Raw genomic sequence first — 27550 nt, forward strand, 5'->3', positions numbered from 1 at the left:
TTAAAAACTGAGGAAAAAAAACACATTTTTGCATTTTGTACCATTTTTTGTGTTATAAATAATTTTTGAACTTATGTAGGACTTATTTTAGTTGGACAATTTCCAACATGCGGATATTTGATTTTATCAGATTTAAGCAAGTATAGCCAATTTAACAATGTCAATAATACGTTCTTAGATTTTAGAGTTCTGCAGCTTTGGCCCCAAATTATTTCAAAAAACATATTATTAACATGGGTTGATATTTAAAATATAGGTGGCCCAGGATGTCTTTGAAGGCTGGCAGGTCAACTTTTGTCTAAATTGATGGGTAGGAAAAATTGAATTGTTGACCCCTCCGGACCAGTGTGCATTGTCTGATCCCTTGAGATCCCTGTATGCTTCGCTAATCACGGGTGTCCATATAAATAGTTTGGTATAAGTATTTCATTTATTTTAATGATTAGATTAACCTTCACTATGTATGAAGGGGTAATTTTGTGTGTCATCATTATGAATGTACATCAATTTATTATCCATTGTCTTATCCCTTTAGATCCCTGTACGCTTCGCTAATCACGGGTGTCCGTATAAATAGTTTGATATAAGTATTTCATTTATTTTAATGATTAGATCATCCTTCACTGAAGAAATAATTTTGTGTATCATCATTAGATATATACATGATTTTATCGGCCATTGTCTTATCCCTTTAGATCCCTGTAAGCTTCGCTAATCACGGGTGTCCGTATAAATAGGTTGGTATAAGTATTTCATTTATTTTAATGATTAGATTATCCTTCTCTCTGTGTACAGGGGACAATGGATGTAATAAATATGTGAATATATTGACAAAAAATATACAGAAAATTTGTCGTCAGTTTAGGTTTCTAATATGGACCTCATTTATTGGTCAGTTCGTTCATCCAGAGGGTAAAGAGGGTGAATGGGGGGGGAATAGTTATTCAGCCAGCTAAGAGTTAAGCTTTATCAGAGTATATGATAATCTGGTGCAATATCAAAATATTCATATATCAATTATTATACTTTACTCTGTAGGGACACATTTAGCATTTGTAAGGGAGGAAGGGAATATTTGACTGGAAATTACACTGGTACCCAAAGTTTTATAACTGTGTTATCTTATTTAGGTTTGTGTAATGAATATATAATACGTGGATATAATTGGCAGGGAAAAATTTGTCGTAAATTTAGGTTGGTAATGTGTACCTCTTTTATTGGTCAGTTTGTTTATCCAGTAGGAGGAGATGGGATGGGGTAAAGAGCATCACTTTATTAGAGTACATGAAAATTTGGTGCAACATCCAAGTATTAACATAAGTCTGATTGGTTAACCCTTATGCTAACAACATTATACATTGTTGTCCTAGGAATCATTAGTCCAAAACATCAGATAATTATAATAATTTGAATCGTCATATCAGATGCTGGCTATATTGGACTACTTGAACATTATACCTTGTTGTCCTAGGAATTATGATACCAAGACTCAAATTGATAGAACACTTCTAACATAACTAAATTATGTACGTCGTTATTTAAAATGAAAATAGTAAGCACTGACCCTTCTGGCGTAGATGTAGTCTAGATCACATGAGAAAATGACCGCATAACCCAAGATAGCGGCTACATTGGACTTGAAAATAACATTATACCTTGTTGTCCTAGGAATCATCATACCATGATTCAAATTGATAGAACAATTCTAACATAACTAAATTATGTACGTCGCTATTTAAAATGAAAATAGTAAGCACTGACCCTTCTAGCATAGATGTAGTCTAGATCACAGGAGAAAATGGCGGCATATCCCAGGATAGCAGCTATCAGGATTAGGATTCGCATCCGTTTGTAGCCAGACCTACGCTTTAATACTGATCTAAAATTAAACAGAGATAAATCCTTGTAATAAAGTAACAGGATGTCTGTTTGTCTGTACCAAAAGATCTTGCTACCTGCTGAACTGATCGGGTTCTCCTTAACAGGGGGTTTCTTAGAGGTCCCGGGAAGGTTTATATTTTGGGGGAGGGTACCACAACCTTCCTAAGAGAAATCGCAAAATATTCTCGCTTTTGCGTAGAGACTTGAAAAAAAACAAAAAACATTTACAATGCCACTAGGAGCCTCAAGAAAAATTACTAGCATCTGCAATAAATATAAGATATACGTGGATATATTAACCCATTAGTGACGAACCGGGTTTTAACGCCCGGTTCCAGAAAATGCCAAAATAAACCGGTTTCCAGTTTTAAGATTGCATCATGCTCGCTTGAGCCTACCCTTTACTGCGCTGTTTTTCAATTCCCCCCAGAGAGAAGCGTTTCTATCTATTATGTCGGCCACAATCTTTCATCGAAAATGTGTGAACCCAGAAAAACAAGGTGATTTAAAATACCCCTCCTAACTTTTTTGTTTATGAAGTAAAGTTAGTGATTTTTTTCGTGAAATTTAAAGTTTATTGGCAACTACATTCATTTGTGAATTCGTTTTATTCAAATTATTATTTTTTATATGATTTTTTTATCGTTTTTTTACGTTCTATATAGGCCCGGTTCGGCGTGAGTAAAAATACCCGAAAGTTTTATTGCCCGGTTCGGCACTAATGGGTTCTTTTCAACCATTAGATATATTAGATATTTTTTATCATTTATTATTCTCTTCAAATGTAAAAATTTCTTTATTTCCCAATGATAAATATCATTGATAGATAGATAAATAAAAGGATTGATAGATAGATAGATAGATAGACAGATCTATAGGGATAAGACAATGGACGATAAATTGATGTTGGTCCTCAATGATATTAAAATTGATAGATAGATAAATAAAAGGATGGATAGATAGATAGATAGACAGATCTATAGGGATAAGACAATGGACAATAAATTGATGTTGGTCCTCAATGATAATACAATAGATAGATAGATAAATAAAAGGATGGATAGATAGATAGATAGACAGATCTATAGGGATAAGACAATAGACGATAAATTGATGTTGGTCCTCAATGATATTACAATTGATAGATAGATAAATAAAAGGATGGATGGATAGATAGATAGACAGATCTACAGGGATAAGACAATGGACGATAAATTGATGTTGGTCCTCAATGATAATACAATAGATAGATAGTTAGTTACATTTTTTTATATATTTGTCAATTACTGATAGTAATAGAATAATTGCTTCTCTATAATTCACTTTGGACGTTCAACAATTACATTATCAATATCCCTCCCATTATTATCAATACAAATATTAGCAAAAGTTTTAAAACTTCCTCGAAATGGGCTTTTTTAACCGAAAACGGCGGCACCTATAGCCAAAATCTTAAATGTGATATAAATCGCTTCGTATATTACTTGTAGCTCTATAGATTACATGAGGTTGTGTAGTTTTCAATTACGGATCGTATCAAAGTTCTAAAAAGTGTTCATCTCACTTTGGGCGTTCAAAAATTACATTTTTAACTTTTCGCGCTAAAAAACCGGGTATTTAGGTCGCAAACGGGCTTTAATGCCGGGGGAAAGCACCAAAAAGGGCCAAAAACGGTTATTAATGCCGCAAGGTTTTTTTACTCACGCCGAACCGGGTTTTATTGCAACTTTCCTGTGCACGCCACTAGAGCAAAACAAAAAAATACGAATTCCGTTTTGACCATTATAAAGCTTCCCTGAAACTTTCAGCTCGATCGGCCCATAAAAGTGGCGCTCGGCACTAATGGGTTAACAGGGAAAATTTGCAGTCAATTTAGCTTGCTTATATAGACCTCATTTATTGGTCAATTAACATCCATAGGGAACAAAGGGATTGGAAGTATCGTAAATGAAAATATGGTGCAACATCCAAGTAATGGGTTGTTTATTACACTAGTCCCCAAAGTTTTATAATAACGTTGTCTTTTTCGTTGGCTTAACAACTTTAGGGATTTTAGTAAATTTTGATTGATTGGTTGAATGTTCGAACAATAAATTTAATCTACAAAGGGAGTAATTTTGTGTATCATCATTGGCGATGTACATCAATTTATCAGCCATTGTCTTATCCCTTTAGATCACTGCATTATATCTGAATTTATAATAAAAACAAGGATGACAACATCCATAAAAGCGAAGCACTTAAACAGTAGGACAAACGGACATTAACACTTATATAGTGTCAGAACTGAATAATCATAATATAAATGTATAAGAGTCAAAGCAAAATTGTAAGTAAAATGTGTTGAAAAACTGCTTGATTCAGGATAATGTTTATGGACATACTTACATTTCTAGGACTTGATTATAGAGTTGCTTCGCTTATTACATTATACTTTGTTGTCCCAGGAATCAATATACCAAAAATCAGATCAATCGGATGATTAGATCATATAAAAATTTGTTGTTAAAAAAGTAAAAAAATCAACATGTTTAAAATGGACGTACGGACATTTTGGTGATGATTATAGAGTTGCTACGCTTTCTAAATCGTACCTAACTATTAAAGGAATCACCATGCAAAATTTTAAATCGATAGGACAATTCTAACATGCCTAAATTAACGAAAAAAGCTATCCGTTACGGACGTACGGACGGACGTACGGACGTACGGACGGACGGACGGACCGACCCTAATTATAGAAAAGCTTCGCTTTTAAAAATACCTGAATGTCTTCACAGGGTTTAAAGCTGCCCAAGGAATAGTAGACGAACTGAAATAAATAAATATAGGATATTTTTCGTATTATAAATACCTCAGGTCTATTCTTTATATATATAAGTAATAGGCTCTGCATATGTCTGTCTATCTGAACCGAGGAATCTCGCTAACCGCTGAACCGATATGGTTCTACTTTACAGTATAGCTTCTCCTAGGTTCTTGACAGATTTATAACTATTTGGGGAGAGGATACCATCACCCTCCTAAGATAAATCACCCTTGAAATAAATGACCCTCTAAATTCTTTTTTTACTTTTTAACTAAACTAAAATAAAAAATGAGCAGAGGTCGACTTCCCCACTTCAAGTTCCCTCTAGAAGCCTCTAGGGACGTAGCCCCTAATCTAAATATAATTGATAGATTGATTTACATAGTTTTCATAAAATCTTAAATATACGTGAATTTAATAAAATGAAATTGCAAATTCACTTTATACCAACCAATCAAAGAAACAATAAATATATCCAAAGATTTTAAGACATGAAAGAAAGAAAAAACATGAAAAAATATGTTTAAAACGACTTGAAATTCATAAACTTAATTTAAAATAAAATCCTCTAAAAAAAAGCAAAGACAGCGTTGCACTAAATTCTGTTTGATATATGTTACAAGTTCTCAGAGATCTGAAGGGATAAGACAATTAACGATAAATTTCAGATGGTAATAAACCAAATTGCCCCTTGTATTGGTTGAAATGTTTGAACTCTACAAATACCCAAAGTTTCTGAGCCAACTAATATGATAAAGTGGTTATAAAACTTTGGGTACTAGTGTAATTTACAGTCCAATGACCCCTCCCTCTCTGACAAATTAAACACTAAACAGGGATATGTTACAACAAGATAAATTTTGTTTCCCAAGAAAAAGGATTGAAAGCCAGGGAGGGGATATTGGACTGTAAATTACACTGGTACCCAAAGTTTTATTACCCTTTTATTACCTATCCTATTCATTAGTTTTGTTATTGAAGTGCCCACTAGTAGTGCCCAAACTTTTCAACCAATAATTTTTAATCTATAGAAGGGGTAATTTTGTATATTATAATTGGAAGATGTATATCAATTTATCATTCATTGTCTTTAATAAAAAGTAAAATTGTTGGTTGAAAAATTTGAACACTGCCAAATTCAACTAACTTATTAAGATTTGATAAATAGTACCCAAAATCAGGCTTATGTAATTTTGGGAACAGGTTTAATTTTCAGCCTAATGTCCCCTCCCTCCCTGTGTTAAAGTTAGGCCATGTGATAAATGCACTTTTCAAACTAAACTTTTCTTCATTTTTACATAAGTATTGTCATTGTACATTTTCTTTGGAAAGTTTTAACATATTTAGGGGTTACCTTCCCCCCTCCATCCCTCCCATTTAATTATTTTTTTCTTTTTTAAAATCAATATATGTATATATCAAAAAATGTTTAAAGCGTTTTCCAGTATGGCTATGAAACCGATTACTATCCGCTGGATTAAAACTGGCATACACAAAAATCGTGCATAGCATCGTATTACAGACATTTTTCACTTATATTGAAATAAAAATTGGAAAAATCTACATCTTAATCTTTAATACTTTCAACTTAATATCCGCGGAAAGCTAAAAACAGAAAAAAACATAGCACTTAAATTTACCTATACTAAATATTACACTTTTAATTTCAATTTTCTTTTTATAATTTTAAGTGTTACCTGTCTACTGGTCTAGGTGTTGAGCTTTTTAAAACAGAATATCTATCTATCTATCTACATACCTATATATCTATTTATCCATCTATCTATCTACATACCTATATATTTATCTATCTATCTATCTATCTATAAGTTTTACCTGTCTACTTGTCTAGGTGTAGAGCTTTTTAAACAGAATATCACAATAAATAAATCTAAAATATAGTTTAAATTATAAATAGGGATGTTTTTGGAAAATAAAAGATTTATAAATACGTATAATATTCTATACTAAAAATCTGGCACTATACGTCAGACAGACAGACACAAACAATTTAGAGTATTTTCGCTAGTAAAGAAATTAAAAATATTTACCTAATACTAAAAATGCAATGGCAGCCGAATAAATTCCATAGTAGCCAGTAGACATTATAGACAGACGGACAGACAGACAGAGACAAACACTTAAAGAGTAGTTTTGCTACTAAAGAAATAAGTATATACCACCTAATACTAAAAATGAAATGGCAGCCGAATAAATTCCATAGTAGCCGGCAGAATTAAACACCGGACCAGAAATATATATTCCAATGCTCATACAGATAGCAACTAAATAGTAATATTAATGGATATATTATACATGGATATATTAACAGAATTAAACACCGGACCAGAAATATATATTCCAATGCTCATACAGATAGCAACTAAATAGAAATAATGGATATATTATACATGGATATATTAACAGAATTAAACACTGGACCAGAAATATATATTCCTATACTCATACAGATAGCAACTAAATAGAAATAATAATGGATATATTATACATGGATATATTAACAGAATTAAACACCGGACCAGAAATATATATTCCAATGCTCATACAGATAGCAACTAAATATAAATAATAATGGATATATTATACAGCATGACCCTCAAAAAAGTATTTTTAAGCATCTGCAGCCCATATTTCTCAATGAATTATCAAAAAAAAGTATATGTCCTTGTTCTCTGTAGATTTCCACATAAGTGGATATAAAAATATTTTTTTTACATCAATTAACAGCTGAGATTTTTAGAGCCAAAGTTTTGAAAAAGTGACTGAGGAAAAAGTAACTTTCAAGAAAAATGTTTTTTTAAAAAGTGAAATGGCGTGTTTTCCTCATAATTTCAATACTTTTTATAAAACTTATATAAAGATGTTTCCAAGAAATTTATTTCATGCTGAAAGCACGTTTTTCACTTGCTCTAAAAGGCATTTTTAGATTAGTGTAAATTGCAAAAACACCCTTACAGAAAGAAATCCTATAAAAAATAGTAGCAAATTGAAAGTTTACATAAACAGAAATCAAACACTTTTTATTTTATCAAAATAAGTTAAAAAACCAAAAAGTTACAGCTACAAACTTTTATTAAACATTTAACAATTTAAATGATTTTTATGTGTCTTAGATTAATTTGATGAGTGGGCGTGAATTTATTGGTAAAGGTGGCGCTAATCCTTCTGGTAATGAGCATAAATTGGAGAGGGGTTTATTTAAGGTCATATTAATAAGTGGGAGATATTATAAGATTTGAGGGAAAATGGTTATAAGAAAAATGTATTCAGTAAAATTTGAAAAGTAGATTTTTATATGTAAAAGTAACGTTTTTTAATGCAATAAAAAATGTATCAATTGTAAACATGTTCTTCTATCTTATTTGTTTTTTAACTGGTTGATAAAAAGTAATATACTAATAAAAAACTAAGAAATATTTAGCAATATCCAGTTTCTCAAGCACTTTTTCCAAACTTTGGCTTTAAAAATCTCGGCTGTTAATTGATGTAAAAAAAAATATTTTGATATCCTTTGATGTAGAAAATTATAGACAACAAGTACATATGAATCTTATAATATTTTATTTAGAAATATAGGCTGCAGATGCTTAAAAATACTTTTTCGAGGGTCATGCTGTACATGGATATATTCACAGAATTAAACACCGGACCAGAAATATATATTCCAATGCTCATACAGATAGCAACTAAATATAAATAATAATGGATATATTATACATGGATATATTAACAGAATTAAACACTGGACCAGAAATATATATTCCAATGCTCATACAGATAGCAACTAAATATAAATAATAATAGATATATTATACATGGATATATTAACAGAAATATATATTCCTATACTCATACAGATAGCAACTAAATAGAAATAATAATGGATATATTATACATGGATATATTAACAGAATTAAACACTGGGCCAGAAATATATATTCCTATGCTCATACAGATAACAACTAAATAGAAATAATGGATATATTATACATGGATATATTCACAGAAATATATATTCCAATACTCATACAGATAGCAACTAAATATAAATAATAATGGATATATTATACATGGATATATTCACAGAATTAAACACTGGACCAGAAATATATATTCCAATGCTCATACAGATAGCAACTAAATAGTAATATTAATGGATATATTATACATGGATATATTCACAAAATTAAACACTGGACCAGAAATATATATTCCAATATTCATACAGATAGCAACTAAATAGTAATATTAATGGATATATTATACATGGATATATTCACAGAATTAAACACTGGACCAGAAATATATATTCCAATACTCATACAGATAGCAACTAAATAGAAATATTAATGGATATATTATACATGGATATATTCACAAAATTAAACACTGGACCAGAAATATATATCCCAACGCTCATACAGATAGCAACTAAATAGAAATAATGGATATATTATACATGGATATATTCATAGAATTGATTACTGTACCAGAAATATATATTCCAATGCTCATACAGATAGCAACTAAATAGAAATAATGGATATATTATACATGGATATATTCACAGAATTAAACACTGGACCAGAAATATATATTCCAATGCTCATACAGATAGCAACTAAATAGTAATATTAATGGATATATTATACATGGATATATTCACAGAATTAAACACCGGACCAGAAATATATATTCCAATGCTCATACAGATAACAACTAAATAGAAATAATGGATATATTATACATGGATATATTCACAGAAATATATATTCCAATGCTCATACAGATAGCAACTAAATAGAAATATTAATGGATATATTATACATGGATATATTCACAGAATTAAACACCGGACCAGAAATATATATTCCTATGCTCATACAAATAGCAATTAAAAATAGATATTAATGGATATATTAAAACCTGGTAAAATGTACGTCAATTTAGGTTGCTAAGTTCGTTTATCCAGTAGTAGGGGAGGGAAAGGGGTGTATCTTTATTTTAGCCAGTTGAGAGTATCACTTTATTAGTGTACAGGAAAATCTGGTGCAACATCCAAGTATTAATGTATCAATTGATTTATTATTTTTTGGCGGTTTTTCTGAAAGAATTTATTCGAGCAAAGAAACATCCCCCTCCACTTAATTTAAATTAAAAGAGGTGTGGTAGTTTTTTGTTTGCGCCGAAACGATCTCGCTACCCTCCAAAGATAAATTGCCTACCCCCCCCCCCTTCCTAAAGTTTTTATTTCTAATACTGAAATCGAAATAAAGGGTGAGAGGTCTCTAGTGGCGTAGTCGGTAGTACTTACATGAAGCGTCAATGAGAGAAAATTTTGTTGTCCTGTTGGCCTCTGACGTCACGTCTCCTGCATATGAATTTATTCCTGAAACAAAAAGATAGATAGATAGATAGACTGTTAGATAGATAGATAGATAGATAGATAGATAGATAGATAGATAGATAGATAGATAGATAGATAGATAGATAGATAGATAGATAGATAGATAGATAGATAGATAGATAGATAGATAGATAGATAGATAGATAGATAGATAGATAGATAGATAGATAGATAGATAGATAGATAGATAGAGTTAGTTGTCCGATTAGCCTCTAATGTCACATCTCCAGCATAGGAATTTATACCAGAAACAAAAAATTGAGTTAAGAAAATTTGGCTGAATGAACTGACCAATAGTGTAAAAATGTCCACATATTGTAACTTTACAAAGTGTCTAAAAAAATCAACCATGTGTCGTTATAAAAATGAGGGAGATGAGAGGAAAAGTAGAAAAAAATGTCTAAAAATGAGATGGATAATCCCTCATTTTTATGACGTCGTATGGCGTTTTTTTGAGACACTTTGTAAAGATTGAAAATTTGTCATCAATTTAGCTTGCTAATATGGTCTTTGTACCCGCAACCGTGGCTCAACATGTAGCGCATCTGCTCGTCGTCGGGAAGGTGATAGGTTCGAATCCCGGACCGACACCGCGTCATAACTAAAGACGTTAAAAATGTTTCCTACTGCTGCTATGTCAGGTGCGCGACATAAATAGTTAGAGTAGGGGGAATGCCTTGGCCCAAAACAGGCGCAACTCACTACCATGCACAGTTAGGACTTCTCAGACAAAGGTCGTGCAATCAAAGGGTTGGTTGTCTGATGGGCAAATGGATGCTTTACACCGCAATCATAGGGCTTAGGGCTGACAACCCTATCCCATATCCATCAAAAAGCCACATTGTTACAGAAACACTGACAAGTTGTCAGCGGCCTATGCTCCCCCTGTGGAGTGAAAAGAGCTTGTTACTGTTTTTTTAATATGGTCTTTGTTGGTCAGTTTATTCATCCAGTAGGAGGAGAGGGGATAAGGTAAAGGGGATGTATAGCGGTTTATCGTAATTTTTGCCAACTGCAAGCATTACTAGAATATATGAAAATCTGGTGCAACATCCAATTAATAATATATTTATTGTTAAGAATCACAGATGAATAAAAAAAATCATATGGCCCATGGAAGGTTTTAAGCCATTTGGGGAGGTGGTAAGATAAGCCCCCCCCCCATTTTTTTCTTATTTTAGTTGTTAAAGACAATTTAGTTTGTTTATGGTTAATTCTTCTCTCCCCAACAAGTTTTAAACCTTCCCTGGACCTAAAAGTAGAGGAGAACTACATTGATCCAGTGGTTAACGAGATCTTTAGGTACAAAATAAATGCAGACAAACATCCTGTTAATTTTTATACAAAAGAATATGATAAAAATTCATTGTAATTCCGTATGAAAATTACTTATTGTATCTTTATGATTATTGCGAGATAGGGATCTAAAGGGATAAGACAATGGCCGATAAATTGATGCACATCCCCAATGATCATACACAAAATTACCGCTTCTGTAAATTACAATTAGTGTTTTTAACCCTATAAACCAACGAATTATATTCAATAACAGTCCATAACGTGTTAACGAATGAGTTATCATAAAACTTTGGGGACTAGTGTAATAAACATCCCAATATCCCCTCCCTCCCTGGTATTGCAGGATCAGAAATAAAAATCATACGCTGAATATATAATAAGGCAGTTAGGGATGAGACAATGGGCTGTTTATTACACTAGTCCCCAAAGTTTTATAACCTTGTTTTCTTATTCGTATGCCTCATAACTTTGGAGACTTTTCTTGAATTGTGATTGGTTTGTTCATTAAGTCGAGTGTTCAAAGTTTTAACCACTAATTGTAATCTACAGAAGGGGTATTTTTTAGAGATATTCATCAATTTATCAGTCATTGGTCTTTCCCTTTAAATCCCTTATAAAAGTCGCAGGGAGGAAGGTGGCATTGGGCTGCTAATTATACTGGTACACTTTATGGAATGGATATATCAATGCGTTGGTTGAAAAACTTTTACAACTTTTTATTGAAGATTGGTTGGTTGGTTTAAAATAGAAGTGTCAAAACTTTCTAAAGTGTGTTACTTTATTTTATGTTTTATTATTATTTGGCCACAACTTGGTAAAAAATGCTCACAAATCAGACCTTTTTCGACCAAAGATACTTAAATGGTTCCTTTACAAGCCCAATCAATCAGTTTTAAGATATATTTATATTTCAAGAAAAATTTATGCAAATACTAAAAAACAGCAAATTTGGGTGTTACCTTTTATATGCACAGATACCATAAAATCAACAGAAAAAATACTTATTTTTACTTTTCTGTCATTTTTAAAGTTTGATTCTGTTAAATTGGCTATTCTTGAAGGGATTTATGCATTGAAATATACTGAAACATAATATTGAGCAGAAATTAATGTATTTCAAAGAATGAAAATTTTAAAAATAAGAAATTCGACCTCTATCACTTCAGAGGACAGCTGCCAACCTCCAGTTGACTGGATATAGTTTAATACTTGTTAGCAATAATAATTAGCCCAAAAAGTAAAACAAAAAGTTTTTAAATATGATATGGTAAAAAAATGATAATCTATATCTTAATTTTGGGGATGATGATCTGAAGGACGCTCTGACTGGTGGTGATGATGACCCAGATCGTATCCAAGTACATGAACATTATGAACTATGGTCCAATTTTGTATTTGTAGCAGCCTCCAATTAAAAGTTGTAACAAGAAATATAACCGTCTTTCAAAAACTACTTTATTTACCTTATGAATTGGAGAATTTAAAAACCATGATTGTATGTTTTTGGATTTCTCTTGATTGTAGAATGCTACAAATACAAAAATCGGACCATAGTTTAATAGATAAGTTGTCATTATGCTCATGTATTTTGATACCATCTGGGTCATCATCACCAACAGCAAGAGCGTCTTTAAGATCATCATCCCCAAAATTAAGATTTAGATTATCATTTTTTTACCATATTAAAAAAAATTTTGTTTTACTTTTTGGGCTAATTATTATTGCTAACAAGTATTTAACTACATCCTGTCAACTGGAGGTTGGCAGCTGTCCTCTGAAGTGATAGAGGTCGAATTTCTTATTTTCCAATAATTTCTTTCTTTGAAATACATTAATTTCTGTCCAATATTATGTTTCAGTATAATCAATGCATAAATCCATTCAAGATTAGCCAATTTAACAGAATCAAACTTTAAAAATGACAGAAGAGTAAAAATAAGTATTTTTTCTGTTGATTTTATGGTATCTGTGCATATAAAAGGTAACACCCAAATTGGCCGTTTTTTAGTATTTGCATAAATTTTTCTTGAAATATAAAGATATCTTAAAACTGATTGATTGGGCTTGTAAAGGAACCATTTGAGCATCTTCGGTCGAAAAAGGTCTGGTTTGTGAGCATTTTTGACCAAGTTGTAACCAAATAATAATAAAACATAAAAAAGGTAACACGCTTTAAATATTCAATAAGGCATATTTTTGTTTACCATTGTTAATAGTTTACTTTTACTTATCGTCCATTGCCTTATCCCTTACAATAGGTTACTTTAAAATCCGAATCTAACAGACGGACGGACGGACGGACATTTCAAATCATAGAGTGGCTTGATAATGGATATACATAAAATACGTGGATATGTATTGACAGGGGAAAATTTGTCATCAATTTATGTTGCTACAATAGTCCTCATTTATTGTTAGTTCATCCAGTAGGATAGGAAGGGATGGGGTATTGTTATAAAAGCCAGCTGCAATTAAGTATCACTTTGTTAGAGTACATAAAAATCTGCTGCAACATCCAAGTAATAATATATCTCTTAAAAAATTCATTACCTACAAAAAAAGTGGAGAAACCGCCAAACAAGGAATACAGCATGCTAAAGAGCGTATACTCAGCTGGTAAATACCACAGGTAAACGTTGAGGAGGGAAATGCCGTGGCCTAGGATCATCCCAACCAGTTGCGGCGCAATCGCCAGCTTTCTGCCGTATCTGAAGAAAAAACAATATCAATTATATGAGATTTTTGGTTTTATGATACTTTAAATATAAGTTTTGGAACATTTAAGTCTATGTAGATAATATAATGAAAAACTGTAAGATTAAAACCAGTTTTGTTATCCATGAGGGGCGAAAGGAACGGACTAACAAAACTCGTATTAGTTTTGTGTTTTTATTTTAACATTCGTTGAAAGTAGATACATTGTCAGTATGAACAAAACAATTCATTTATTTTGTAAAAGTAGTCAAAGTTTTAAGTCTGTGAATGAGAGACCGTGACCATATAAAACTTGCAGTCCCCAATGTCCCCTCCCTCTCTCCCTGTATATTAGTTCCGAGAGGGAGAGGATATTGGGCTGTTTATTGCACTAGTTCCCCCAAAGTCTTATAATAACGGTTTCTTTATCGCTGACTCAACAACTTTGGGGACTTTAGTGTCTAAACGTATCAACCACTCATTGAAAACTATATAGAGTGCAATTTTGTGTATCATCATTGGGAAAGGGCATCAATTTATCTGGCATTGTCTTATCCCTTTATCTACCCTGTATTTTAGTTGGCTCCCAGATTAAAATGTGTAAAATATTGTTATGCTATGGCCTACAGTGTCCACACATTATAGCTTAAAACCATCCCAAGACCTTAATCTGTAAACAAAATAGCCTAAAACCATCACAGAATCTTATGTGAAGCTTTCCTAAAAAAGATAACCTAAACGATTTAGAATTTATTAAGATTTTTAAGAAAAAATAGCCTAAAACCATATCGAAGGATCTATTTGAAGCTTTCCCAAAACAGAGAAGCCATTTGGTAATTATTGGGATCTTTATAAAATCCTAAAACCATCCCTAGACATATGTGAATCTTCTCTAAAATGGAGAACTCATTCAGTTTACTATTCATAAATATCTTTAGCTACAAAGAAAAGAATTAAATAAAATAAAAATTCATAAAATACTTTATAACAGGATTCTGCCCTTGACCCAAGACTTTTATAAAGCTTCTCTGAAAAGTACCACTAATATTTTCCGAGATCTTTAAGTAGCGAAGCACAAAAAAATCATAGATGGGAATACGGATAAAAATATTTAAAGAGCATTTGATAATTTGTTTAAATATCAGCAATACAGACTCACACACGGACGTACAGACGGACCTTTCATAATTATATAAAAGCTTCGCTACTAAAAAAGCTAGCTGGGATGTAGAGACATAAAGTTATGATATTCCATGTGCTTCACTGAACTTAATTCCATTTGTCTCTCCAGGAATCTTAAGGGATAAGACAATGGACAATAAATTGATGTACAACCATATTGATGATGAAAACAAAACTCATTTGGAAATTAAAGCTATTGGTTGCAAAGTTTGGACACTTCTAGTTTAAGCCGAGCAATCAAAACTTTTCAAAAGTACCCAAAATTGGAATCCTATCAAAGAATCGATGTTTATTAAAAAAACTTTGGGTACCAGAATAATTTTCAGTCTAATGTCCCCTCCCTCTGAGTTTCTCTCTGCACTATTCTAGTAATTCTAATTTGGAGCAACTCAATTCATGGACTTATTTCCTCTAGATCTAAAGGGATAATAGTGTCGTCGTGTGGGTGAGTTGCACCTGCACTGAACAGTCAACTTGTCCACTCAAGGCCTTCACCTCATACCTTCACCTCATACCCGTTGTACAGTACATTACAGACAACCAACCCTTTGATTGCACGATCTTTGTCTGGAGATCCTAACTGTGCATGGTAATGAGTTGCGCCTGTTTGGGGCCAAGGCATTCCCCCCTACTCTACTTTTTGATGTCCTGTGCCGAACAAAGCAGTTAGGTACCATTATTAACGTCTTTGGTATGACAATCTAAAGGGATAAGACAATGGCCGAAATCTAGATGTACATTACTAATCATGTACATTACTAAATCTATTTCAAAAACCCTAAAAACCTAGTGACAATGTTTAATATAAAAGAACTCAAGTGTTTAGACTTGACTATATTGTCGCACTGAAACTAAGCATAATTCATATTACAACATTATACAATATAGAAATGTAATCAAGGCATGTAGAGAGAGGATATAGAACTCTTTATTAGTCCCCAATGTTTTATAACACTTATTTGTTGGCCCAACAACTTTTGGAACTGTATTTGAATTATTATTGGTTGTAAAAAAAAGTTGAGTGTCCATCCACTAATTTTAATCTACAGAAGGGTAAATTTGTGCATCAATATTGAAGATGTACCCTTAGATTCCTGTATTTAAGGCCTTATAAGCAAGGCAGATAATAAGGATAAAAACTAGGGTTGGGCCGGATATCCGGTGTGGCCGGATATCCGGTGTGGCCGGATATCCGGCCGGATATCCGGCCATTTTCAATATCCGGCCGGATACCGGATATTGAAACTATCCGGCCGGATATCCGGCAATATAATCTTTTATATTTTACAACAAAAATCTGTTTTTTTTTAATCTTAAATGGCTGTAATTTTTTTATTACTGAAGCTAGAAGAACAATTTTTTTTGAATATGTTTATCTTTATGTAAATTTTATATTAGAAATCTCAAAACATAAATTTTGGTGGTGGCAGCAGTACTTGGCAGCTGCCAGCCGCAAACCGACGGTTGGCAGGTAAACGGCAACGGATTTTATGAAATTGTAATATGTCATGAAAATATATAAAAAGCCTAAGTTTAAAATTTGAAATCTTTAAGTAAAAATATGCAGTCACAGGAACCGTTTAAAGATTTTTGGAGACCTGGAGGTTCAGGACTAGCAGGATTATACCTGGAACCTGAAATCGACTTGAACACCTATATTACATATGAGGATGTACGACTATAGGGTAATTTAGTATTAGATAACATGAAATGCTTTGTTTAAGTAAAAAAAATATTTTTACCTAAATGACCTTACCAGATTTGCTGGCATCCTGTGCCAGCCAGGAAGGAGGTATTAAAAAAATTTCAACTCTCAGTTATGTGTCATACCCATATTTCGAAAGTCACTCAGTTATAGACCTTTACCTTTTATACACAGAAAATGGGATAGAAAAAAACAGAGGGAGGGGGGGGGGGCAGGCATTAGATTTATTTGCTAAGAAGAAAGATCATTTAATAGTTACCTAATTTTTAAGTTTTAACCTTAATTTTATCCTATTTTATAAAGTAGTAAGTTTTTTTGTCTGTAGCGAAGAATATTGCTAACCACTGAACCGATATGGTTCTACTTTAGAGTGAAGCTTCTTATAGGTCCCAGGGTGGTTTTTAGACTGTTTAATTTTTATAAAAAAAGTCGTTGTAAGGTTTTAAGTTATTTTTCTTCACTTTAATGTCCTTTCTAATATCCCTAGATATTAGGGACTCAGCCGCTAGTATAATATAAAACACCAGTTTATGAAGAATTTTTTTTGCGGGTATAGTCCCTTTCGTGGCAACGCCCCTTAAGGAGCGATTATTCGTATATTCACAATAGCTTTCATCCTATTTCTAGCCCCTCGCGGGGGATTCTAACTTTGCGGGGCTTATTGCCTAACCCTGCGGGGCAATCACCTAACCAAATATAACCTAACCTAACCTAAATAACATATTAAAAGCAATTTTAAAAATACAACGAATCGCCCCTTAAGGTGTGTTGCCACGAAAGGGACTATATCCTTTTTTGATACTTTAATATGTAGTAATTTGGCCGGTTATCCGGCCGGATATCCGGTAATTTGGCCGGATAACCGGATATTTGCCGGATACCGGCGTTGGCCGGATATCCGGCCGGATACCGGATATCCGGCATTTGAAATCAGCCAGATATCCGTTATCCGGTATCCGGCCAAAAAAATATCCGGCCCAACCCTAATAAAAACATCCATAAAAATCCAGTAAATTTGTCATTATTTTATTGAATACAGGATGCAAACTAAAGGCATTTTAAAACTTAACTATAGAGATGCTTGCTAAAATCATAATGTCTCATTGTCCATTGAATCAATATCAGATAGAGGTACCACAACTATTGATATAAAGCTGTGAGAATACTGACCTATCAGACAAAGGTACCACAACTATTGATATAAAGATATAAAGAAACTGACCTATCAGATAAAGGTACCTCAACTATTGATATAAAGCTGTGAGAATACTAACCTATCAGACAAAGGTACCACAACTATTGATATAAAGATATAAAGAAACTGACCTATCAGATAAAGGTACCTCAACTATTGATATAAAGCTGTGAGAATACTAACCTATCAGACAAAGGTACCACAACTATTGATATAAAGATATAAAGAAACTGACCTATCAGATAAAGGTACCACAAATATTTATATAAAGCTTTGAAGAAACTAACCTATCAGATAAAGGTACCACAAATATTTATATAAAGCTTTGAAGAAACTAACCTATCAGATAAAGGTACCACAACTATTGATATAAAGCTTTGAAGAAACTAACCTATCATATGAAGGTATCACAACTATTGATATAAAGATATGAAGAATTTGACCTATCAGATAAAGGTGCTACAACTATTGATATAAAGCTTTGAAGAAACTAACCTATCAGATAAAGGTGCCACAACTATTGATATAAAGCTTTGAAGAAACTGACCTATCATATAAAGATACCACAACTATTGATATAAAGCTTTGTGAATACTGACCTATCAGATAAAGATACCACAACTATTGATATAAAGCTTTTTGAATAATGACCCATCAGATAAAGTTACATTATCTATTGATATAAAGCTTTGAAGAAACTGACCTATCAGATAAAGGTACCACAACTATTGATATAAAGCTTTGAAGATACTAGCCTATCAGATAAAGGTACCACAACTATTGATATAAAGCTGTGAAGAAACTGACCTATCAGATAAAGGTACGACAACTTTTGATATAAAGCTTTGAGGATACTGACCTATCAGAAAAAGGTTCCACAACTATTGATATAAAGCTTTATGAATACTGACCTATCAGAAAAAGGTACTACAACTATTAGTTACCTCGTACGGGCGGGATTACAGTCCAGGACCTTTTCGACTTGGTGTACTGTCTAGGTCCTGGTACAGCAATCCAGGAGAACTAAGGATGACTGGTATGCACCCTTCTCTGTCCAAACACCCAAGGATATTAGGTTAACCCTTTACAGTCGGGCCCCTTGCCGCACCTTAATCAGTCGGGGGGGGGGGGGGGGGCGTTCAACGTGCAAGTTCCCTGTGTTATGATGAATTTTCGACCTTAAGTAAGTCAAGGTCAATTTTCGCTTCCTTCACCCTTTTATTTAACAACCTTTGTTTTTAGGTCCTTTTTTACTTAAAAATTTCAAACGGCTGTAATTTTTTTATTTTTGAAGCTAGAAGAAAATTTTTTTTGCAGAAAATGTTTATTTTTATGTAAATTATATGTTTGAAATATCAAAACATAAATTTCAGCGGCCGCAGCTGTACTTGGCAGCTGCCAGCCACCGCAGTCGGCGGTCGGCGGGAAAACGGCGGCGGATCTTTATGAAATTTTAATACATTATGTAGACATGTAAGAAAAGCTTAAGTTTAAAATTTGAAGTCTCTAAGTCAAAAATTGCGGCCACAGGAGCCTTTTAAAGATTTCTGGAGACCTGGAGGATCAGGACCTGCAGGATCATAATTGGAACCTGAAATTGACTTGAACACCTGTATTTAATATGAGGATGTACTACTAGAGGATATTTTAATATTTTGGTAAGATAAAATGCTTTGTTTAAGTCAAAAAAAATATTTTTGATCTTTACCTGGATGACCCTGCCAGGTTTGCTGGCATCCTGTGCCCGCCAGGATGGAGATATTCAAAAAATTCCAACTCTCAGTTATGTGTCATACCCAAACTTAAAAAGTCAAGCAGTTTGGGCTCTTTATCTTTCACACACATAAAATGAGATAGAAAAAACCGGAGGGGGGGGCGTTCAACGCCCCCCCCCCGACCGTTAAGGGTTAAGTAACATCCAACAGACAACCAACTCTCTGTGATGCACGACCTTTTTCTGAGAAGTCCCAACTGTGCATGGTAACGAGTTGCGCCTGTTTTGGGCCAAGGCATTCCCCCTACTCTAACTATTTATGTCGCGCATCTGACATAGCAGCAGTAGGAACCATTTTTAACGTCTTTAGTTATGACGCGGTGTCGGCCCGAGATTACAACTATTGTTATAAAGCTTTGAAGAAAATAACCTATCAAATAAAGGTACGACAACTTTTGACATAAAGCTTTGAGGATACTGACCTATCAGATAAAGGTACCACAACTATCAATATAAAGCATTGAGGAAACTGACCTATCAGATAAAGGTAGCACAAATATTGATATAAAGCTTTTTAGAAACTGACCTATTAAATAAAGGTAGCTCAACTATTGATATAAATCTGTGAGAACACTGACCTATCAGATAAAGGTACCACAACTATTGATATAAAACTTTGTGAATATTGACCTATCAGATAAAGGTACCACAACTATTGATATAAAGCTTTGTAAAGACTGACCTATCAGATAAAGATACCACAACTATTGATATAAAGCTTTGTATAAACTAACCTAACAGATAAAGGTACCACAACTATTGATATTAAGGTTTAAAGAAACTGACATATCAAATAAAGGTACCACAGCTATTGATATAAAGCTTTAAAGAAACTGACCTATCAGATAAAGGTACCACAACTATTGATATAAAGATATGAAGAAACTGACCTATTAGATAAAGTTACCACAACTATTGACATAAAGCTTTGTAAATACTGACCTATCAGATAAAGGTACCACAACTATAGATATAAAGCTCTGAGGAAACTGACCTATCAGATAAAGGTACCACAACTATAGATATAAAGCTCTGAGGAAACTAACCTATTAGATAAAGGTACCACAACTATTAACATAAAGCTTTGTAAATACTGACCTATCAGATAAAGGTACCACAACTATTGACATAAAGCTTTGTAAATACTGACCTATCAGATAAAGGTACCACATCTATTGATATAAAGATATACAGATACTGACCTATCAGATAAAGGTACCACAACTATGAACACAGTAATAGTGTTTAACAGATTATTACGTAACAAACAAAATTAGCCAATGAGAGGCCACTATAAATTTTACCATTGGTCAATAACGGCCTCTCATTGGCTAATTTTTTTTTGTTAAGTCATAATCAGTCAGACACTATTACTGTGTTCCACAACTATTGATATAAAGCTTTAAATAAACTGACCTTTCAGATAAAGGTACCACGACTATTGATATAAGCTTTATGAATACTGACATATCAGATAAAGGTACCACAACTATTGATATAAAGCTTTGAAGAAACTGACCTATCAGATAAAGGTACCACAACTATTGATATAAAGATATGAAGAAACTAACCTATCAGATAAAGGTACCACAACTATTGATATAAAGCTTTAAATAAACTGACCTATCAGATAAAGGTACCACAAATATTGATATAAAGCTTTGGAGAAACTGACCTATCAGATAAAGGTCCCACAACCATGGATATGAAGAATATTGGGGTGCTGGCTATGAGGATCGTATACATTGAGATTTCTGTAACTTTGGTTTGTACCTAAAAATATAAACAAGGATGACAACATTCATAAAAGTGAAACTTAATCATACTGAAAACATTAGGAAATATACTTAATTATATAGGTAGATGCTATGCTTATAATATCAAAAGAACGATTCTAACATGCCTATATTAACGATCAGACCTTAACGTTATGGACGTACGTATTGACCGACCTTAAAAGTAGAAAATGTTTGCTTATAAAACAAGGATGACAACATCTATAAGTAGCAAAGCTTAAAATCATGGACAGACTAACAGATAAAGTGAACTATCAAGTTATTTAAAGAGTAGATGCTGGTATATTATAAGATAAGAAAAATAACGACAGGAAATAAGTCATAGAAAAAAGTTTGAAACTTTTATAGCTTTTGAGGCATTACCGACGGACGAACGTACCAGGTATACCAAGTACTGGATGCACATAGGAACAGGTAATCGTGAGGACGGACAGACAAAGTGAATTATAGAGTAGCTTTGCTCCTTAAAAAAAGGATTATATTACCTTATTTTAATAAACACTGTATTCATCAACTAATAGATTATCACAGATTCAGCCAATAATTCAGATAATATTAGCGATACGGACGGACTGACATACGAACAGTCAATGTTAATTATAGAGTAGCTTCGCTCTTCAAAAAAAGGATTGTATTACCTTATTTTAATAAACACTGTATTCATCAACTAATAGATTATCACAGATTCAGCCAATAATTCAGATAATATTAGCGATACGGACGGACTGACATATGAACAGTCAATGTTAATTATAGAGTAGCTTCGCTCTTTAAAAAAAGGATTATATTACCTTATTTTGATAAACATTGTATTCATCATCTAATAGATTATCACAGATTCAGAGCCAATAATTCAGCTAATAATGCCGATACGGACGGACGGACAGACGGACAGACAAATTGAATTATAGAGTAACTTCGCTACTACAAAAAAGGATTATATTACCTTATTTTGATAAACATTGTATTCATCATCTAACAGATTATCACAGATTCAGAGCCAATAATTCAGCTAATAATGCCGATACAGACGTACTGACATACGGTCAGTCAAAGTGAATTATAGAGTAGCTTCGCTACTTATAAAAGGATTATATTACCTTATTTTGATAAACATTGTATTCATCATCTAATAGATTATCACAGATTCAGCCAATAATTCAGCCAATAATAGCGATACGGACGGACTGACATACGGACAGTCAAAGTGAATTATAGAGTAGCTTGATGAAAAAAAGGATTATATTACCTTATTTTGATAAACATTGTATTCATCATCTAATAGATTATCACAGATTCGGCCAATAATTCAGCTAATAATAGCGATACAGACGGACTGACATACGGTCAGTCAAATTGAACTATAGAGTAGCTTCGCTCTTTAAAAAAAAGGATTATATTACCTTATTTTAATAAACATTGTATTCATCATCTAATAGATTATCACAGATTCAGCCAATAATTCAGCTAATAATAGCGATACAGACGGACTGACATACGGTCAGTCAAAGTGAATTATAGAGTAGCTTCGCTCTTTAAAAAAAAGATTATATTACCTTATTTTGATAAACATTGTATTTATCATCTAACAGATTATCACAGATTGTTGAACTAAAATTAGATAAACAATATCAATTTATAAAAAACTTAAGCTTTTTAAAAAGCGAAGCTTTTCTATGATAAAGGGTGGTCCGTCCGTCCTTCACAGTCAGTTTAAACAGGTTAGAATTGTATATCGATTTATGGTGATTCCTATAACAGTTAGTTACGACTTAGAAAGCGTAGCAACTCTATAATCGTTACCAGAAAGTCAGTATTTCCCTTTAAAACATGATGAATTTTTATTTTTTAGACAACAAATTTTTGTATTTTAAAATTATCCGATTCAACGTTTTTTGTATACAAAGCATATTCACCTTATTCAGTTCTGACACTCTAAAATTGTTAATGTTCGATTGTCCTTCTATTTCAGAGCTTTACTTTTATTGATGATGTCATCCTTGTTTAAAATAAAAACTAACTTCCCATAATATAAAATCAGGAATGATATGGGATAAAACGATGGGCAATAAATTGTTTAATATCTATTTTAGATGCAAAACTTTTGGATACTTTCTAGAATAGTAGTGTTGAAACTTTTCTACAAATGGGGGATATGTATTTCAATTTATTATCCATTGTCTTATACCTTAGCATACCTAGGTAACTTTATAAGAAAAAAACAATTTACCTGAAATTAAAATTTATCCTACATACTTTATCAATGGTAAGATTTAGATTTATAACTGCTACGAGTCCAACTGCAAGTCCTAGTAGGCCAGTTACACATTCTATCCTAGATAGATAGATAGATAGATAGATAGATAGATATATAGATATAAATAGATTGTAATTTTAATTTACAGAAGGAATTTTGTTAATTATCATGGAGGATGTATATCAATTCATCAGCCATTGTCTTATCCCTTTAGATCTCTGATATTTGTGCCATTTAAAAATTCTGACAATTTTGTAACTGTAGCATTGTTTACTATTGGAATTATGCCATATTGGCAGGGATAAGATAAGGCAGATAGATTAATGTACTTCTCCAATTATGGTACACAAAAGAACCCCATCTGTTGATAACAATTAGTTTTTGAAACATTTAAACACTCACTTAATGAATCAACCAATCACAATTCAATAGAAAATTCCCTAAAGTTGTTAAGCCATTGAATAAGAAATAAATAAACAGCCCAAAGTCTCCTTATTCCCTGCTTATTAAGCTATGTACCTAAAAACTCTAGAAATACAGGAACTTTGAATTTGAACATCCACATTAGTAGTATTTCTAACATCATTTGAACTTTCTTCTAAGTTATTGTTTGCCGCATTTTTGGTATCACTAAATTTTTCACTGATATTTGAACTACTACTGGTACTTGGTGTGCTTATTTCACTATAAGGATGAATAAGGTGATTATACAAAACAGCTGGGATAATTATGTTTATAGTAGCGCAGCAATAACAAGCTAATATATTATCCTATCAAATAAATAAGATATATAATTAAGGAAATTTCAGATCCCAATATAGTTTTAGGCTATTTAATTAATTATATTATAGGATGTTTTCAGGCTTTTCTTGGTTGCCCCTCTCTTCGCTTAAAAAAAATAAGATCTTCTAGATACTATACAAACGTTATTCATAATATTAACCCATAACGGTCGGGGGGGGGGGGGGGGAGGGGGCGCCGACCGCCGACTGAAGCGGCTGGAAGCTGCAAAGTACAGCTGCGGTCGCCTAAATTTATGTTTTGATATTTCTAATATAAAATTTACATAAAAATAAAAATTTTCTGCAAAAAAATTTCTTGCGTCAAAAATAAGAAAATTACAGCAGTTTGAAATTTTGAAGTAAAAAAGACCCTAAAAACGAAGGTTGTTAAATAAAAGGGTGAAGGAAGCAAAATTGACTTTGACTCACCTAAATTCATTATCAAACAGGGGACTTGCACAAAAAAAAAATATCCCCTTAGCTCTAATAGGAACTGAGATAATGGGGAGGGGGGGGGGGGGTTGAACGCTCCCCCTCCCCCCCGACCGATAAAGGTGCGGCAAGGGACCCGACCCGAGGGTTAACATTCATTAATAATTTCAGTAGGAATAATAATAATGTATTTCGAAATTCTGATTTGGTACAAAATGTAACCTTATAATTTACTTTTTCTATATGCGTTCGTCAGTCAGTCTTTAATTATCTTCTTTTATAGGTTAAATAGGCATAGGTTAAATAACTCTATATTCACAGGACGAGGACCCTTTTAATTGGATCTTTGAATATCAGCCGATAGCGTCGGAAATATAAAGACTGTCAAGTCGCTAAAAATAGCTGAAAACAATTTGCTAGCAGACAAAACAGGTCCCCACCACTTGGGCCAGATAGTTCTCTTAATTAGGCATGTATTCTTATACTCTCTTTTGTGATCCCTAATTATCATCACTATAACTCACTAATTACGTTTGTCCAGCTATGCTTTTATACTTATTGATGTTGTCATCCTTGCTTTAAAAGCTGTTTTGTATAATGAAAAAAACCTATTAAAAGATGATTGCGTCATTTTTAATTCAATATCCTTTTTTGTTTCTTGTACTTTCAGGAATTCATGTTTCTGTTCACTTTGATATTTTTAATTAAGAATGGATGTAATTAATGTAGGATAGAATTGTCCTATTCATCTTAGACTTGCATATTTATCATCTATAATCTCATTTTTTAATCTGAAAAAAAATTATATATATATATTTCCAGGCTGTCTATAATGGATGTTGTCTTCCTTGTATAATATATCTTACAACAAGATAATTGGTTGAAACTAGTATCAACTTGCATATAGGGATCTAAAGGGATAAGACAATGGCTGATAAATTATTGTACATCCATGAAAATTGATTAATATTATTGGGGAAAAAGTTTGGACACTGCTATCGAGACAATCAAGATTTTTAAAAAGTCCCCAAAGTTATTAATCACACGAATCAAATAACATGTTTAGTTTATAAACTATTGGCACCTGTATAATTCACAGTCCAATGTCCCCTCCCTCCCCGAAATTGCATGATTGCGTTATCATTATGTGCAAAAAAATTGCGAAGCTGTTCATAAATTTACTAGCAAATTTATAATTTAAAAAAAAGGACATATTAACATGGAGGGAGGAGACATTCGGCTGTTTATGACACTAGTCCCCAAAGTTTTATAATAACCTTTTCTTATTCAATCGCTTAATAACTTTGGGCAAATTTATTGGATTTTGATTAGTTGGTTCTTTAAGTTACATGTATCCAAACCACTAATTTTAATCTACAGATGGGATAATTTTGTGTATCATCATTGGGCATGTAATTTATTGGCCCTTTAGATCCCTTAACTTTTGTCCATTTAATAAAATGCACGAGCCAATAATTTCACTTCTGTAGATGAAATTATTGGTTGAAAAGTTTGGACACAATTAGTTAGACAAACCAATGGCAATTTAATTAAACAATGTTTATATGTGGTTAAAAACTTTGGGTACCAGCGTATTTACAGTCAAATTCCCCCTTTCTCTGCTTACTTTTTAGAATATTGTTATCCCTGTTCTGACGTCATTTTCGAGGAACTGTGAGTTTTCTTTTTATTATATATGATTATTTCACATTTAACAACATAAAGTTCTTTGTTGTTTTCAAATGGGTAAGGAAGGGACATTGGAGTATCCTTATAATAAAGTAACAGGAATTATGTTTGTCTGTCTGTCAGTATCTTTATCTGTCTGTGTAAACAAAAAGGATCTTATAAATCATATTACTATCTAAAGTTTTACATACACATTTATGTGAACATTTGTGTGCTTTGAAACTTTGGGAAATTTATCATTTATTGATTGGGTTGTACAAACTGTCAGCATAAAAACTTTTCCACCAATAATTTTGTTAACCACTGAACTGATTTGGTTTTCCATTTAGGAAAGCTTCCACATAGGTCCTATAATATCTTGTGAATATAAGTCAAGACTTTTTTATCCTCATTTTCAGTTTTTATAATATATTTTTTACGTTTAACCTAGTTTTTTTGTATTTAAAATCACTATTATAAGCAAAAAAAAATCTAAAATGATTATTTGAAAGTACATATTCTAAAGCCATTTTTATGCCTTTTACTACAAGGCCTTTATGATTTTTCTGATGAATGAAAAAATCAAAATAATTTCCTTCTTTTAATATATTGATTTTCACTTTTTTTTAATATATTTTTCACATTTCT

At 32.5% G+C, this 27550-nt stretch overlaps 1 protein-coding gene across 1 annotated transcript in view; it reads right to left on the reverse strand.

Moving 5' to 3' along the window:
• Positions 1-26021, reverse strand: part of LOC145329143 (lysosomal proton-coupled steroid conjugate and bile acid symporter SLC46A3-like) — a 49247-nt gene extending 23226 nt beyond the window's left edge. Inside the window, exons 1-11 of the mRNA XM_080173195.1 lie at positions 25843-26021; positions 24540-24704; positions 23994-24098; positions 23320-23374; positions 21643-21740; positions 13968-14125; positions 10026-10100; positions 6874-6975; positions 6527-6581; positions 4646-4693; positions 1762-1879 (exon numbers count right to left, since the gene is read on the reverse strand). Coding sequence (XP_080029321.1) covers positions 1762-1879; positions 4646-4693; positions 6527-6581; positions 6874-6975; positions 10026-10100; positions 13968-14125; positions 21643-21740; positions 23320-23374; positions 23994-24098; positions 24540-24704; positions 25843-25865 — 1002 coding nt within the window. The 5' untranslated portion in view covers positions 25866-26021. The remainder of the gene's footprint in view (positions 1-1761; positions 1880-4645; positions 4694-6526; positions 6582-6873; positions 6976-10025; positions 10101-13967; positions 14126-21642; positions 21741-23319; positions 23375-23993; positions 24099-24539; positions 24705-25842) is intronic.
• Between the last annotated feature and the right edge of the window lie 1529 nt (positions 26022-27550).

The sequence above is a fragment of the Acartia tonsa genome, chromosome 9 (assembly GCF_053477335.1).
Source record: "Acartia tonsa isolate MP-2025a chromosome 9, ASM5347733v1, whole genome shotgun sequence".
NCBI classification, from domain to species: domain Eukaryota; kingdom Metazoa; phylum Arthropoda; class Copepoda; order Calanoida; family Acartiidae; genus Acartia; species Acartia tonsa.